Source organism: Hypanus sabinus, chromosome 2, assembly GCF_030144855.1.
Source record: "Hypanus sabinus isolate sHypSab1 chromosome 2, sHypSab1.hap1, whole genome shotgun sequence".
Lineage (NCBI taxonomy): Eukaryota > Metazoa > Chordata > Chondrichthyes > Myliobatiformes > Dasyatidae > Hypanus > Hypanus sabinus.
Window position 1 is genome coordinate 210,974,048 of NC_082707.1, and position 16,871 is coordinate 210,990,918.

General features: G+C 42.0%; 2 protein-coding genes across 8 annotated transcripts in view; one reads left to right on the top strand and one right to left on the bottom strand.

Annotated features, from left to right (window-relative positions):
* Window positions 1-16,871, top strand: part of mlh3 (mutL homolog 3 (E. coli)) — a 140,992-nt gene that overhangs the window by 97,498 nt on the left and 26,623 nt on the right. For 4 of the 7 annotated variants that reach the window (XR_009510842.1, XR_009510844.1, XR_009510841.1 and 1 more), the window contains exon 13: window positions 6,205-6,432. Coding sequence is in view for 2 of the 7 variants with exons in the window: in XM_059962908.1 (XP_059818891.1) it covers window positions 6,205-6,276 (72 nt within the window). In the remaining 5 variants the exon portion in view is untranslated. Of the gene's footprint in view, window positions 1-6,204; window positions 6,541-16,871 lie in introns of those variants that run through there. The other 3 variants (XR_009510856.1, XM_059962908.1, XM_059962884.1) reach the window with 1 other exon arrangement.
* Window positions 14,533-16,871, bottom strand: part of eif2b2 (eukaryotic translation initiation factor 2B, subunit 2 beta) — a 28,417-nt gene continuing 26,078 nt past the window's right edge. Inside the window, exon 8 of the mRNA XM_059963046.1 lies at window positions 14,533-14,718. Coding sequence (XP_059819029.1) covers window positions 14,561-14,718 — 158 coding nt within the window. The 3' untranslated portion in view covers window positions 14,533-14,560. The remainder of the gene's footprint in view (window positions 14,719-16,871) is intronic.

Here is a 16,871-nt window from a genome sequence, read left to right on the forward strand (position 1 = left end):
ATGAAAACTTCCAAGGGGGTGAATACTTTTTATAGGCACTGTATAAGGAGGGGTTGGGTAGACTGGATTTATTTTTGCTGTATAAGAGTCTCTTTCCCGGGGCAGAAGATTTTTGGACTACTAACCTGTTTTCAAACATGAACTGTAGTTTTGTTCTTGCTTACTGTGAGGTCAAGAAAAGATGAGGGGGAGCAGCTGTTTGAAATGTATATCAACTGAGGAATTGTTTGATTGCTTATTGTAAGGCCAGGGTGAATAGAAGGGCAGCAAGATCCAGCAGAGTGCTATCTCCTGGGGTGTAGGATCTGGCATACTGTCAAGGCATTGAGGATACAGATGGGTGTAGGTGGTGCTGCCACTGATCGAAAAGATTCTGGAGGACATTGACACAAAGTATGCTGAGAGGATATTTCTCTTTGCAGAGGATTCTGGAACCAGGGACATAGTCTCAGAATGAAGAGGTGGCCTGTTTAGCACCAAGAGTTATACAGCACAAATACACAACTTCAGCCGACAACATCCATGCTGACCTTTCTGCATATCTGCACAAATCTCATTTGCCCATGTTAAGACAGTATCCTATACCTGCCTATTTAACTGTCTGTCTCAGTGCCTTGTAATCAAACCAATTGTATCTGATTTCACCACCTTTAGATACCTACCACACTTATTTTTAAAACAAAACTTACTCCTTTAAAACTCCTTCCTTTCATTTTAAACCTATGCTCATGTTTTTGACACTCCTGTCATAAGGTTTGACTATCCACTCATGGGAACAAGTTTTTGAGTTTGGATAGATCCAATGGTAAAGAACCAAAGATGGTGTTCAGTCAGACTGTCAGGAGGGGCAGGCAGATGATAGGACATAATTGCAGCCAGCAAGGTGAGTATCAGTGCATTACAGATGCAGAATCTAAAGCGGTAGCAAATGAAGCATACAAAGTGTTATATTTCAGTGTAAGGAGTATAAGAAATAAGGTGAATGATCTTGTTGCACTTTTACAGGTTGCCAGGTATAATACTTTGACCATCACTGAGTCATGGCTGAAGGATGGTTGATGTTGGGAGCTGAATGTCCAAGGTTAAAAGTTGTATTGGAGGAATAGGAAGGTTGGCAGAGGGGGTGGCATGCTTCTGCTGGTAAAGAATGGCATCAAATCAGTGGAAAGATGTGACATGGGATTGTGGGTTGAATTAAGAAATTGCAAGGGTAAAAGGACCCTGATGGCAGTCTTATACAGTAGCTAGGATGTGGACCACAGATTGCAACAGGAAATAGAAGAGCCGTGTCAAAAGGACAATGTTATGATAGTAACGGAAGATTTGAACATGCAGGTCAATTGAGAAAATCAGGTTGGAAATGGATCCCAATCGAGTGAGTATGTTGAATGCCTATGAGATGGCCTTCTAGAGCAATTTGTTGTTGAGCCTACTGGGGGATCAGCTATACTGGATTGAGTGTTATGAACCAGAAGTGATTAGGGAGCTTAAGGCAAAAGAACCCTTAGTAGAGGCAATGATCACAATATGATTGAGATCATCTTGAAATTTTATTGGGAGCAAGTAAAATCTGACATAGCAGTATTCCAGTGGAGTAGAGGAAATTTCAGTGGTATGAGAAAGGAGTTGACCAACATAAATTGGAATGAGATGTTGGCAGGGATGACAGCAGACAGCAATAGCATGAGTTTCTGGGGAAAATGAGCAAGGTCCAGGATAGATGTATTCCAAAAACAAAGAAATACCCAAATGGCAAAATACAGTAGTACAACCTTGGCAACAAGGAAAGTCAAAGCTAATGTAAAAACAAAAGAGAGGACATGCAACAAAGCAAAAATTAGTTGGAAGACAGAGGATTGGGAAGCTTGTAAAACCCTATAGAGAGCAACTAAAAGAAGCGTTCAGAGAGAAAAAATTAAATAAAGTAAGCTAGCAAACAATATAAAAGTGAATAGTAAAAGCTTCTTCAAATATGTAAAACAATAAAAGAGAGATGAGAGTGGATATAGGACTGCTAGAAAATGGGACCAGAGAAAAAATAATGGTGGACAAGGAGATGGAAGATGAACTAAATGACTATTTTTCTTCAGTCTTCATTGTGGAAGACATGAGCAGTGTTCCAGATGTTGAAGGGTGCAAGGGAAGAGAAGTGAGTGCAATTATATTACAAGGGAGAAGGTGCTCAAAAAGCTAAAAGACGCAAGGGTACATAAGTCTCCCGGACCAGATGAACTGCACCCTAGGATTCTGAAAGAGGTAGCAGTAGAGATTGTGGAGGCATCAGGAATGATCCTTCAAATATCATTGGATTCTGTCATGTTGCTGGAGGGCTGAAAAACTGAAAATGTCACTCCACTCTTTTAGAAAGGAGGGAGGCAGCAAAAAAGAAATTATAAGCCAGTTAACAGTGGTTGGGAAGAGTTTGGAGTCTGTTGTTAAGGATGAAGTTATGGAGTACTTGGTAATACAGGACAAGATATGACAAAGTCAGCATGGTTTCCTTGAGGGAAAATCTTGCCTGTGGATCTGTTGGAATTCTTTGAGGAGATTACATGTAGGATAAATAAAGGGGATGCAGTGGTTATTGTATATTCCGACTTACAGAAAGCCTTTGACAAGGTGCGACACATGAGGCTGCTTACCAAGTTAAGAGCACATGATAATACAGTAAAGTTACCGGCATTGTTACAGCATTGGCTGGATGGTAGGAGGCAGTGAGTGGGAATATAAGGATCCTTGTCTGGTTTGGCTATGGTGTTCCAAAGGGTCAGTGTTGGGACTGCTTCTATTTATGCTGTGTATCAATGACTTAGACGATGAACTAGATGGCTTTGTTGCCAAGATTGCAGATGATACCATGATTAGTGGACGGGCAAGTAGTGTTGAGGAAACAGGCAGAATGCAGAAGGACTTAGACAGATTAGGGGAATGGGCAAGAAAATAGCAAATGAAATACAATGTTGGAAAATACATGGTCATGCACTTTGGTATTATAAATAAATGTGCGAACTATTTTCTAAGAGGAGAAAATCCATAAACCTGAGATATAAAGGAACTTGGGAGTCCTTCTGCAAAACAGCCTAAAGGTTAACTTGTAGGTAGAGCTGGTGGTGAGGAAGGCAAGTGCAATGTTAGCATTCATTTCAAGAGGTCTTGAATACAAGAGCAGGGTTGTCATGCTGAGGCTTTATAAAGCACTGGTAAGGCCTCACTTTGAGTATCATGGACAGGTTTGGGCTCGTCATCTAAGAAAAGATGTTCTAGCGTTGGAGAGGGTTCAGAGGAGGTTCACAAGGATGATTCCAGGAATTAAAGTGTTATCATTATAAGGAATGTTTGATGGCTATGGGCCTGTACTTGCTAGAATTTAGAAGGATGAGGGGGTATCGCATTGAAACCTTCCAAATGTTGAAAGGCCGAGACAGAGTAGATGTGGAAATGATGTTTCCCATGGTAAAGGAGTCAAAGACAAAAGGGCACAGCCTCAGGATAGAGGGGAGTCCATTTAAAACAGAGATGCAGAGGAATTTCTTTAGCCAGTGGATGGTGAATTTGTGGAAATATTTTTTACCACAGGCACCTGTGGAGGCCAGGTCATTGTGGTATTTAAGGCAGAGCTTGACAGGTTCTTGATTGGATACGGCATCAAAGGTTATGAGGAGATAGCTGGAGAGTGGGGCTGAGGAGGGGTAAAAAAGATCAGCTATGATTAAATGGCTAAAAATTGCAAATATCACTCCACTCTTTAAGAAGGGAGGGAGGAAGAGAAAGGACATTATAGACCAGTTGGACTGATAGAGGCTGGAAAGATAATTTGAGTTGATTATTAAAGATCTGGTTTCAGGGTACTTAGAGGCACTTGATAAAATGCGCCAAAATCAGCATGGTTTCCTTAAGGGGAAATCTTGCTTGACACATCTGTTGAAATTCAAGATGGGGAGAGAATTCAAAATGCAGAGATGCAAAGAGATTTGGGAGTCCTTGTGCAAGATACTCTAAAGGTTAACCTCTAGGTTGAGTCAGTTGTGAAGAAGGCGAATGCAATGTTGGCATTCATTTCTAGAGGTATAGAATATAAGAGCAGGGATGTGATGTTGAGGCTCTATAAGGCACTCTTGAGACCACACTTGGAGTATTGTGTGTAGTTTTGGGCTCTTTATTTTAGAAAGGATATACTAACATTGGAGAGGATTCAGAGAAGATGCACAAGAATGATTCCAGGAATGAAGGGGTTACTGTATGAGGAATGTCTGGCAGCTCTTGGGCTGTATTCCCTGGAGTGCAGGAGAATGAGGGGGAAACATTTCAAAGGTTAAAAGGCCTGAACAGATTAGATATGACAAAGTTATTTCCCATAGTAGGGGATTCTAGGACAAGAGGACTTCAGGATTGAAGGACGTCTATTTAGAATTGAGATGCGGAGAAATTACTTGAATCAGATGGTGGTAAATCTGTGGAATTTCTTGCCACAAGTGGCTGTAGAGGCCAAGTCACTGGGTGTATTTAAGGCAGAGATAGATGGATTCTTGATTAGCCAGGGGATCAAAGGGTATGGGGTGAAGACGGGGAGTGGGGATGGCTGGAAGAATTGGATCAACTGATGATTGAATGGGGGAGCAGGCCGAATGGCCTACTTCTGCTCCTATATTTTATGGTCTAATTTTGGATGGTTCAGATAAGGTTCATGAGAGTAATTCTGGGAATGAAACACTTCCATATGAAGAGCATCTGGGCTTGTACTTGCTGAAGAAGGAGAGCGATCTCATTGAAACATAACGAACATTGAAAGGTGTAGATGTGTGAAGATGGTCCTAAGGTGGGAGAGTTTAGGAGCAGAGGACACAGCCTCAGAATAAAGGGACGTCCATTAGCCAGAGGGTGGTGAATCTGTGGAATTTACTGTCACAAATGGCTTTGGAGGCCTGCTCTTTTGGCATATTTAAAGCAGAGGTTGATAGGTTCTTGAGTAATGAGAGGGTCAAAGATTATGGGGAGAAGATGGGAGAAAGGGGTTTAAAGAGATAATAAATCAGTCGTAATGGAATGGCAGAGAAGACGCATTGGGCTGAATGGCCTAATTCTGCTCTGAAGTCTTATAGTCTGATGACGGTCTGCCATTTCTAGGCCTCTTATAATTTTAAATACCTTTCTTGTCACCACTCAGCCTCCTTCACTCCAGGAAAACTAAATTCAGCCTGTCCAATCTCTCTCTGTAACTAAAGTGCACCAGGTGTCCATCTGTAGGGTTGATGGGATTGGAAATGCACATTGTAAATTCCTGTATCTGGATTCATCCATTCAGGCTGTGATGCTACACATTCGGGTTATGATGTTGCAATGTGTTTAGGAATCTTTGGCCATTCCCATATTCTCCTTGGGTTGAAAATCTGTTGACCAGTCCAGATGAAGGACTGAAAACATCAGCTGTTTCCCTCCACGGACTCCTCCATTGCTCTGTGTGTTGCTCCAGATTATGTTTTTGCTTCAGGTTCCAGCATCTGTGGTCTTTTTGTCTCTAAATCCTTTGCATTTTAACGTGTTTGTTGAAAGCGGAATCTCAAGTACACAGGTGGTGAAAAGAGCATTTAGCGTTCCAGCCTTCAATGTTCAGGGCATTGAGTACAAGAGGTTGGATATTATGTTGCAGTTTTACAAATCACTGGTGAATTTGCATTTGTTGTACTGTGTACAGGTGTGGTCACTCTATTATGGGAAAAATGTGGTTAAATGAGGAAGAGTACAGAAATTTATGAGGACATTGCCAGGACTAAAGAGCCTGAGTTTTTAGCGAGAATTTGGCCAGGCTAGGTCTTTATTTCCTGAAATGAGGGACGACCTTAAAAAAATGTTTAAAATTATGCACAGCAGAGATAGAGTGGAAGGTAAACATTTTCCTCATGGTAGGGGAAATCAAACCGGGAGCTCAGATTTAAATAGAAGGGGATTTAATGGGGAACTGAGGGGTAAGTTTCTCCACACACAGACTGGTGAATATGTGGAACGAGCTGCCAGAGGAAGTTGGTGAGGCAGGTACAATAGTGTCATTTAAGAAGCTTTTGGGTAAGTACACAGAGCACAGGATTTTGAGGGTTATGAGCCCAACGCAGAAGATTGTGTCCAGTTGAGTAGGCACTGTATGAGCCGGAGGGCCTGTATCCAGGTTGCATTGCTCTATTATATTTTCAAATTAATTCTGATCCACAGGTTCGCAACAGACCTAATTTACAGAAGCTGAAGATGCTGAAGGAAATGTGGACGAGCAAAGAGGTTTTGTGATTGAGAAACCTGTACATGCCCTGTGTTCTTTCAGTGGAACTGCCCCATTATGAAATGGACAAAATCCCATTGTAATCCTCTGGTCTGCAATGACATTAACCTGACCACTTGGCCAGCTGTGTTCTTTGTACTGACTGTCCATCAAAGATGCATGAGGTAGGAAATTGGTGCTGGATTTAATTACTCTGTGTGTGTTGAGCTTATGTTTTGTGTGCACTGTTTTATTGCTGAACTATTTATTTGAATAAATGAAACTTGATTGCTGCACAATCTTTATTGATGGTGGAAGTACTAGAAGCCTGTGGTGGGCTAGTGGGATAGAACATCCTTTATAAATGTAAACACAAGTGATTCTGCAGATGTTGGAAATCCAGAGCGCACACACCAAAAAGCTGGAGGAGTTCAAAAGGTCAGGCAGCAATATGGAGGAGAATAAACAATCAATGTTTCAAACTGAGACCCTTTATGAGTTCAGCATCCTTTATAAGTGGGCTTACTTCTCACTCTTCAGGGCCTGCTGATGTAATCATAAGAACATAAGAAATAGGAGCAGGAGCAGGCCATCCGGGCCATCAAGCCTGCCCCACCATTCAATAAGATCATGGCTGGTCTGTCCGTAAACTCAGCACAATCTACCTGCCTTTTCCCCATAACCCTTAATTCCCCTACTATGTAAAAATCTATCAAACTGTATCTTAAATATATATATTTGGTGAAGAAGCCTCAACGGCTTCCCTGGGCAGAGAATTCCACAGATTCACCACTCTCTGGGAAAAACAGTTTCTCCTTATAACCATATAACAATCATTGCACGGAAACAGGCCATCTCGGCCCTCCTAGTCCGTGCCGAACTCTTAATCTCACCTAGTCCCACCTACCCGCACTCAGCCCGTAACCCTCCACTCCTTTCCTGTCCATATGCCTATCCAATTTTACCTTAAATGACACAACTGAACTGGCCTCTACTACTTCTACAGGAAGCTCATTCCACACAGCTATCACTCTCTGAGTAAAGAAATACCCCCTCATGTTTCCCTTAAACTTCTGCCCCCTAACTCTCAAATCATGTCCTCTCGTTTGAATCTCCCCTACTCTCAATGGAAACAGCCTATTCACGTCAACTCTATCTATCCCTCTCAAAATTTTAAATACCTCAATCAAGTCCCCCCTCAACCTTCTACGCTCCAATGAATAGAGACCTAACTTGTTCAACCTTTCTCTGTAACTTAAGTGCTGAAACCCAGGTAACATCCTAGTAAATCGTCTCTCTAATTTATTGATATCTTTCCTATAATTCGGTGACCAGAACTGTACACAATATTCCAAATTTGGCTTTACCAATGCCCTGTACAATTTTAACATTACATCCCAACTTCTGTACTCAATGCTTTGATTTATAAAGGCCAGCATTCCAAAAGCCTTCTTCACCACCCTATCTACATGAGACTCCACCTTCAGGGAACTATGCACTGTTATTCCTAGATCTCTCTGTTCCACTGCATTCCTCAATGCCCTACCATTTACCCTGTATGTTCTATTTGGATTATTCCTGCCAAAATGTAGAACCTCACACTTCTCAGCATTAAACTCCATCTGCCAACGTTCAGCCCATTCTTCTAACCAGCATAAATCTCCCTGCAAGCTTTGAAAACCCACCTCATTATCCACAACACCTCCTACCTTAGTATCATCGGCATACTTACTAATCCAATTTACCACCCCATCATCCAGTTCATTTATGTATATTACAAACAACATTGGGCCCAAAACAGATCCCTGAGTCACCCCGCTAGTCACCGGCCTCCATCCCGATAAACAATTATCCACCACTACTCTCTGGCATCTCCCATCTAGCCACTGTTGAATCCATTTTATTACTCCAGCATTAATACCTAACGACTGAACCTTCTTAACTAACCTTCCATGTGGAACTTTGTCAAAGGCTTTGCTGAAGTCCATATAGACTACATCCACTGCCTTACCCTCATCAACATTCCTCGTAACTTCTTCAAAAAATTCAATAAGGTTTGTCAAACATGACTTTCCACGCACAAATCCATGCTGGCTACTCCTAATCAGATCCTTATCCAGATAATTATTAATACTATCTCTAAGAATACTTTCCATTAATTTACCCACCACTGATGTCAAACTGACAGGTCTATAATTGCTAGGCTTCCTTCTAGAACCCTTTTTAAACAATGGAACCACATGAGCAATACGCCAATCCTCCGGCACAATCCCCGTTTCTAATGACATCTTAAAGATCTCCGTCAGAGCTCCTGCTATTTCTACACAAACTTCCCTCAAGGTCCTGGGGAATATCCTGTCAGGACCCGGAGATTTATCCACTTTTAAATTTCTTAAACGCGCCAGTACTTCCACCTCTTTAATTGTCATAGGTTCCATAACTTCCTTACTTGTTTCCCACACCTTACACAATTCAATATCCTTCTCCTTAGTGAATACCGAAGAGAAGAAATCGTTCAAAATCTCTCCCGTCTCCCTCGGCTCCACACATAGCTGACCACTCTGATTCTCTAAGGGACCAATTTTATCCCTCACTATCCTCTTGCTTTTAATATAACTAGAAACCTTTCGGATTTACTTTCACCTTATTTGCCAAACCAACCTCGTATCTTCTTTTAGCTTTTCTAATCTCTTTCTTAAGATTCCTTTTACATTCTTTATATTCCTCGAGCAATTCCTTTACTCCATGCTGCCTATATCTATTGTAGACATCCCTCTTTTTCCGAACCAAATTTCTAATATCCCTTGAAAACCATGGTGCTTTCAAACCTTTTACCTTTCCTTTCAACCTAACAGGAACATAAAGATTCTGTACCCTCATAATTTCACCTTTAAATGACCTCCATTTCTCTATTACATCCTTCCCATAAAACAACTTGACCCAATCCACTCTCTCTAAATCCCTTCGCATCTCCTCAAAGTTAGCCTTTCTCTAATCAAAAATCTCAACTCTAGGTCCTGTCCTGTCCTTCTCCATAATTATATTGAAGCTAATGCTATTGTGATCACTGGACCCGAAGTGCTCCCCAACACATACATCTGTCAGCTGACCTATCGCATTCCCTAACAGGAGATCCAACACTGCCCCATCTCTAGTCGGTACTTCTATGTATTGTTGCAAAAAACTATCCTGCACACATTTCACAAACTCTAAACCATCCAGCCCTTTTACAGAATGAGCTTCCCAGTCTACGTGTGGAAAATTAAAATCTCCCACAATCACCACCTTGTGTTTACTACAAATATCTGCTATCTCCTTACACATTTCCTCTTCCAATTCACGCTCCCCATTAGGTGGCCTATAATACACCTTTCCCATTCCTCAATTCCACCCAAATAGCCTCCCTGGAGGAGCTCTCTAATCTATCCTTCCAAAGCACCGCCATAAGATTTTCTCGGACAAGCATTGCAACACCTCCTCCTCTGGCCCCTCCTACTCTATCACACCTGTAGCAACTAAATCCAGAAATATTTAGTTGCCAATCACACCCTTCCTGCAACCATGTTTCACTAATAGCTACAACATCATAATTCCAGGTATCAATCCACGCTTTAAGCTCATCCACCTTTCTTTCAATGCTCCTAGCATTAAAATAGATACATTTAAGATACTCTCCACCTCCTCCTCTCTTTTCATCCCTAACAATGCATTCAAATTTATTATCCTTTTCTTTCTTCTCCCCTACATCTTCGGGCTGAGCGCATCCCTTCTCCATCACCTGCCTTTCCTCCCTCTCACACACTGTCTATTTACTTGCTCTACTGGTGAACTAACCTCCTCTCCCATAGTTTCCTCAAATTGATTCCTGCCCACCCCCCCATCTTACTAGTTTAAAGTCTGCCCTGTAGCCCTAGCAAACCTCCCCACTAGGATATTGGTCCCCCAGGATTCAAGTGTAACCCGTCCTTCTTGAATAGGTCACGCCTGCCCCAGAAGAGGTCCCAATGATCCAGAAACTTGAATCCCTGCCCCCTGCTCCAATCCCACAGCCACACATTCATCCTCCACCTAATTCTATTCCTACTCTCACTGTTGCGTGGCACAGGCAGTAATCCCGAGATTACTACCTTTGCGGTCCTTCTTCTTAACTGCCTTCCTAACTCCCTATACTCTCATTTCAGGACCTCTTCCCCTTTCCTACCTATGTCATTGGTACCTCCATGTACCACGACCTCTGGCTCCTCACCCTCCCACTTCAGGATATCTTGGATGCGATCAAAAACGTCCCGAACCCTGGCACCAGGGAGGCAAATTACCATCTGGGACTCCCGATCACCTCCACAGAACCGCCTGTCTGAACCCCTGACTATCGAGTCCCCTATTACTATGGTCCTCTTTCTTCTATCCCTACCCTTCTGAGCTTCCTTATCTCCCGTTCTAAATCATCTCCCCTGAATCCTGAGGCAATGTCTCCTAGTTCTAGTCTCACCTACCAACAGAAACAACTTTCCTACTATCTTATCTATTCCTTTCAAAATTTTGTATGTTTCTTTAAGATCACCTCTCATTCTTCGGAATTCCAGAGAGTATAGTCCCAATCAATCTCTCCTCAGGTTAAGCCCTTCATCTCTGGAATCAACCTGGTGAACCTCCTCTGCACTCCCTCCAAAGCCAATATATCCTTCCTCAAGTATGGAGACCAGAAATGCACACAGTACTCCAGGTGTGGCCTCACCAGTACCCTGTATAGTTGCAGCATGACCTCCCTGCTCTTGAGTTCAATCCCTCTAGCAATGAAGGCCAACATTCCATTTGCCTTCTTAATCACCTGTTGTACCTGCAAGCCAACTTTTGGCAATTCATGCACAAGCAGTCCCAAACTCCTCTGCACAACAGCATGCTGCAATCTTCCATTTAAATAATAATCTGCTTGTCTCTTATTCCTTCCAAAGTAGATGATCTCGCATTTACCAACGTTGTATTCCACCTGCCAGACCTTGGCCCACTCACTTAACCTATCTATATCCACATCCTCTGTACAATATGCTTTTTTGCTCAGTTTAGTGTCATCAGCAAATTTTGTTACACTACGTTCAGTCCCCTCTACCAAATCATCAATGTAAATGGTAAACAGCTGCGGGCCCAGCACCGACCCCACACACCACTGACTGCCAACCGGAGAATCACCCATTTATACTAACTCTCTGTCTTCTATTGGTTAACCAATCCACTATACATGCCAATACACTTCCTCCGACTCCATGCATCTATATCTTATTTATAAATCTCTTGTGCAGCACCTTATCGAACGCCTTCTGAAATCCAAGTATACAACATCCATCTGTTCCCCTCTATCCACCATACTCATTATGTCCTCAAAGAACTCCAGTAAGTTTGTCAAATAGGACCTGCCCTTTCTGAATCCATGCTGCGTCTGTTTAATGGAACCACTCTTTTCTAAATGTTTCGCTATTTCTTCCTTAATGACAGCTTCAAGCATTTTCCCAACTATAGATGTTAAGCTAACTGGCCTATAGTTGCCTGTCTTTTGCATACATCCTTAAGTGGCGTGACATTTGCTGTCTTCCAATCTGCTGAGACCTGCCCAGAGTCTAGAGAATTTTGGTAAATGATTACCAACACATCTACTATAATCTCCACCAATTCACTGGTTGGTGGAGATCGGTTTGGGTGAGGTAAGTTTCTCTTTCTATTCTTATGTGCTCACTCCTCATCTGTTAGGGTAGTGGTCACCAACCTTTTTTAGCCCAAGATCCCCTACCTTGGCCTTAGTGAAAGGCAAGATCGACCTACTAAAGCGTTTAGGGAAAAAAAACCTGGATTACAAACATCTCTCTCCCATCATTTATTTTGTAGATTACTGAACTTTCCTACTTTACCATCTCAAGACTCTAAGCCTTGATCCCCCCACTCCCCCACGAGCTCAATATAGTTTGGGTGCTATATATACATATAACACTGTTAAACTTTTGTTTATATTGGTTTAAGTTACTATAAGTAGTTACTAACAAAGATAGTGGTTTTAACATCAAAACCAGACTCCATGTGTAATCTATTGCTACTGGTTCATTTCTAAAATGTTACAGTTCGTAACAGAAGGCAAAGATGGAATATGAAAATAACTAGCCAATAATATTGAAGAGGATACCAAAAGTTTATTCAGATATATAAAGTGTAAAAGTGAGGTGAGGAGTGGATATTGGACTGCTGGAGAGGTGGTAATAGGGAACAATAAAATGGCAGAAGAAATTAATAAGTATTTTGCATCAGTCTTCACTGTGGAAGACGCTAGCAGTACGGAGGAAGTTCCAGATGAAAAGGGGCATGAGATGTATAAAGCTACCATTGCTTGGGAGAAGGTTCTTGGGAAACTGAAAGGTCTGAAGGTAGATAAGTCACCTGGACCAGATGGTGTACACCCCAGAGTTCTGAAAGACATGGCTGAAGAGATTGTGGAGACATTAGCAATGATCTTCAAGAATTACTAGCTCGTGGAATGGTTCCAGAAGACTAAATTTTCAAATGCCACTCCACTGTTCAAGAAGGGAGAGAGGCAGAATAAAGGAAATTATAGGCCAGTTAGTCTGACCTCAGTGGTTGGGGAAGATGTTAAGAGTCAATTATTAAGGATGAGGTCTCAGGGTTCTCCGAGGCACATTATAAAATAGGCCGTAGTCAGCATGGTTTCCTTAAGGGAAAGTCATGCCTGAAAATTCTGTTGGAATTCTTTGAAGAAACAAGCAGGATAGACAAAAGGGAATCGGTTGATATTGTGTATTTAGATTTTCAGAAGGTAAACCATAGTATTACAAGGAAGATTTTAGCATGGATAAAGCAGTATCTGACTGACAGGATGCAAAGAGTGTGATCAAAGGTAACCTTTTTTGGCTGGCTGCCAGTGACCAATTCTTTTTTACATGTTAATTATTTAGATGATGGAATTGATGGCTTTGTTGCAAAGTTTGAAGATGATATGAAGATAGGTGGAGGGGCAGGTAGTTTTTGAGGAAGTAGAGAGGCTATAGGAGGACTTGGACAGATTAGGAGAATGGGCAAAGAAATGGCTTATGGAATAGTGTTGGGAAGTATATGGTCATGCACTTTGATAGAAGAACAGAAGGGCTTGACTATTCTCTAAGTAGTGAGAAAATACAAAAAACTGAGACACAAAGGACTTGGGAGCCCTTACACAGGATTCCCTAAAGGTTAATTTGCAGGTTGAGTCTGTGGTGAGGAAGGCAAATGCAGTATTAGTATTCATTTCAAAGGGACTGTAATATTAAATGTTGAATCTTTATAAAGCACTGGTGAGGCCACACTTGGGAACATTGTGTGCAGATTTGGTCCCCTTATCTTAGAAATATGAACTGAAACTGGAGAGGCTTCAAAGGAGATCCATGAAAATGATCCCAGGATTGAAAGGCCTGTCATATTAAGAGCGTTTGATGGCTCTGGGCCTGTATTCACTGGAATTCAGAAGAAAGAGGGGACGACCTCATTGAAACCAATCGAATGGTAATGTGGATATGGTGAGAATTTTTCCTATGGTGGGAGAGTCTCAGACCAGAGGACACAACCTCAGAATAGAGGGGCATCCTTTTAGAACAAAGATGAGGAATTTCTTTTGCCAGAGTGGTGAATCTGTGGAAATTGTTGCCACAGGCAGCTGTGGATGCCAAATACAGTATTTTTGTATATTTAAGGCCGAGGTTAATAGATTCTTTATTGGTCAGTGAATGAAGGAATACAGGGGGCAAGGCAGGAGATTGGATCTGAGAGGAAAATGGGATCAGCCATGATGAAATGGAGTAAATTTGATGGGCCAAATGGCCTAATTCTGTTCCTAAATCTTATGGTACTGTATTGTAAAACTGCAAGCCAGGCACAGCTTGTGTTTTTGGGTCTTGGTGATGCTGGACTACAGGATTTATTCCCACTAATACCCCAAAATTTGTTACACCACTCTGTATCTTAAATTTTTCATTTAACTGGGTAAGGATGAGTGAAGTGCAGTTAAAAAAAAAACCCGTGGAAGAAGTCCCAGTGAGCCAGAGCCTGAAATGATGAGTTTTGAGATTTCTAATTATATTGAGATGGAGGCAAAAACAATGGGATTTCCAATCAGTGCAAAACCTAATGATCAGAGATAACTCTCAATGAGTGATAAATGCTGCATCACTGAAGCTTGTGTTCAGCTTACTATGTGTGCGTGTTATGTGTATCCACACGTGCACAGAACAAACTCTCCAACTTGAATCAAGGCATCAGTTGGCGTCAGCAAGTTTAATTAAGTTATATTTGGTGATCGTCAGGATTGTAAAGTTCCCTCATTAGACGGTATATGTAGGAGGGGGCGTTCCCCCCAATGTTGGAGATGAAGAGCGTGATGAGTTCTGGAGGAACATAATCGAACACGGGGCAATGTGCACTCACTTTGCACAGAATCTCACCTGTAAAAAACAAACAAGAATCAGGTTTCTCTGGGAAAAGACATCACATCAAAACAGAGCTGGATAAGTATTAGGAAAGAAAGCATTTATGAGGCTAGATGGAGAGAGATGGAGCAAGTGGACTCCTGTACTGTAATCAATTCTTGATTCACAACACACGTGAACTGCACATGAGGGTTTTGAAAGAAGTTTCAGTAGAGATTATGGAGGCAAGAGCAATGATCTTTCAAAAATCATTTGACACTGGCATGGTGCCAGTGGCACCTACCTGGTGCCACCTACCTGGACAGGGTAGGTGCTGGGAGAGTCTAGGACGAGAGGGCAGAGCCTCAGGAAAAGGGGTGTCTATTTAAATGAGGTCAAGAAATTTCTTTAGCCAGTGGGTGGTTAATTTGTGGAATATGTTACCGCAGGCAGCTGTGGAGGCCAGGTCATTGGGTGTATTTAAGGCAGAGATTGATAGCTTCTTGATTGGAGACAGATCAGAGGTTACAGAGAGAAGGCCGAGGAGTGGGGCTGAGGAAGGGAAGAATGGATCAATCATGATTGAATGGTGAAGCAGTCTCAATGGGCCAAATGAGCTAATTGTGCTACTATGTCTTATGGTCTTTTCCACTTTGGGTGGGTAGGACGACAACCAGAGGCCATGGGTTAAGGGTGAAAGGTGAGTTTAAGGGGAACATGAGGAGAAGCTTCTTCACTCAATGTGGAAAGAGCTGTCAGCACAAGTGGCCCAGATTTAATACGAAGTTTGGATAGGTACATACAGTGGCATGCAAGAGTTTAGGCACCCCTGATCAAAGTTTCTGTTACTATGAATAGCTAAGCGAGTAAAAGAGGACCTGATTTCCAAAAGGCATAAAATTAAAGATGACACATTTCTTTAATATTTTAAGCAAGATTACTTTTTTTCTATCATTTACAGTTTCAAAACAACAAGAAAGGAAAATGGCCTGAAGCAAAAGTTTGGGCACCCTGCATGGTCAGTTCTTAATTAGCACCCTCTTTGGCAAGTATCACAGCTTGTAAACGCTTTCTGTAGCCAGCTAAGAGTCTTTCAATTCTTGTTTGGGGGATTTCCACACATTCTTCCTTGCAAAAAGACTTCTAGTTCTGTGAGATTCTTGGGCCGTTTTGCATGCACTGCTCTTTTGAGGTCTATCCACAGATTTTCGATGATGTTTAGGTCGGGCAACTGTGAGGACCATGGTAAAACCTTCAGCTTGCGCCTCTTGAGGTAGTCCATTCTGGATTTTGAGGTGTGTTTAGAATCATTATCCTGTTGTAGAAGCCATCCTCTTTTCATCTTCAGCTTTTTATTTTACAGACAGTGATGTTTGCTTCCAGAATTTGTTGGTATTTAATTGAATTCATTCTTCCCTCTACCAGTGAAATGTTCCCCGTGCCACTGGCTGCAACACAAGCCCAAAGCATGATCGATCCACCCCCCCCCCCCCCCCCCCGTGCTCAACAGTTGAAGAGGTGTTCTTTTCGTGAAATTCTACACCCTTTTTTCTCCAGATACTTTTGCTCATTGTGACCAAAAAGTATTATTTTAACTTCAGTCCACAGGACTTATTTCCAGAATGCATCAGGCTTATTTAGATGTTCATTTGCAAACTTCTGACACTTGAATTTTGTGGTGAGGACACAGGAAAGGTTTTCTTCTGATGACTCTTCCATGAAGGTCATATTTGTGCAGGTGTCGCTGCACAGTAGAACAGTACACCACCAGTCCAGAGTCTACTAAATCTTCCTGAAGGTATTTTGCAGTGAAACGGAGGTTTTGATTTGCCTTTCTGGCAATCCTATGAGCACTTCTCTTGGGAAGTTTTCTTGGGTCTTCCAGACCTCAACTTGACCTCCACCGTTCCTGTTAACTGCCATTTCTTACTTACATTATGAACTGAGGAAACGGCTACCTGCAAACACTTTGCTATCTCCTTATAGTCTTCTCCTGCTTTGTGGGCATCATTTATTTTAATTTTCAGAGTGCTAGGCAGCTGCTTAGAGGAGCCCATGGCTGCTGATTGTTGGGACAAAGTTTGAGGAGTCAGGGTATTTATAAAGCTTTGAAATTTGCATCACCTGGCCTTTTTTAACGATGACTGTGAACAAGCCATAGCCCTAACAAGCTAATTAAGGTCTGAGAC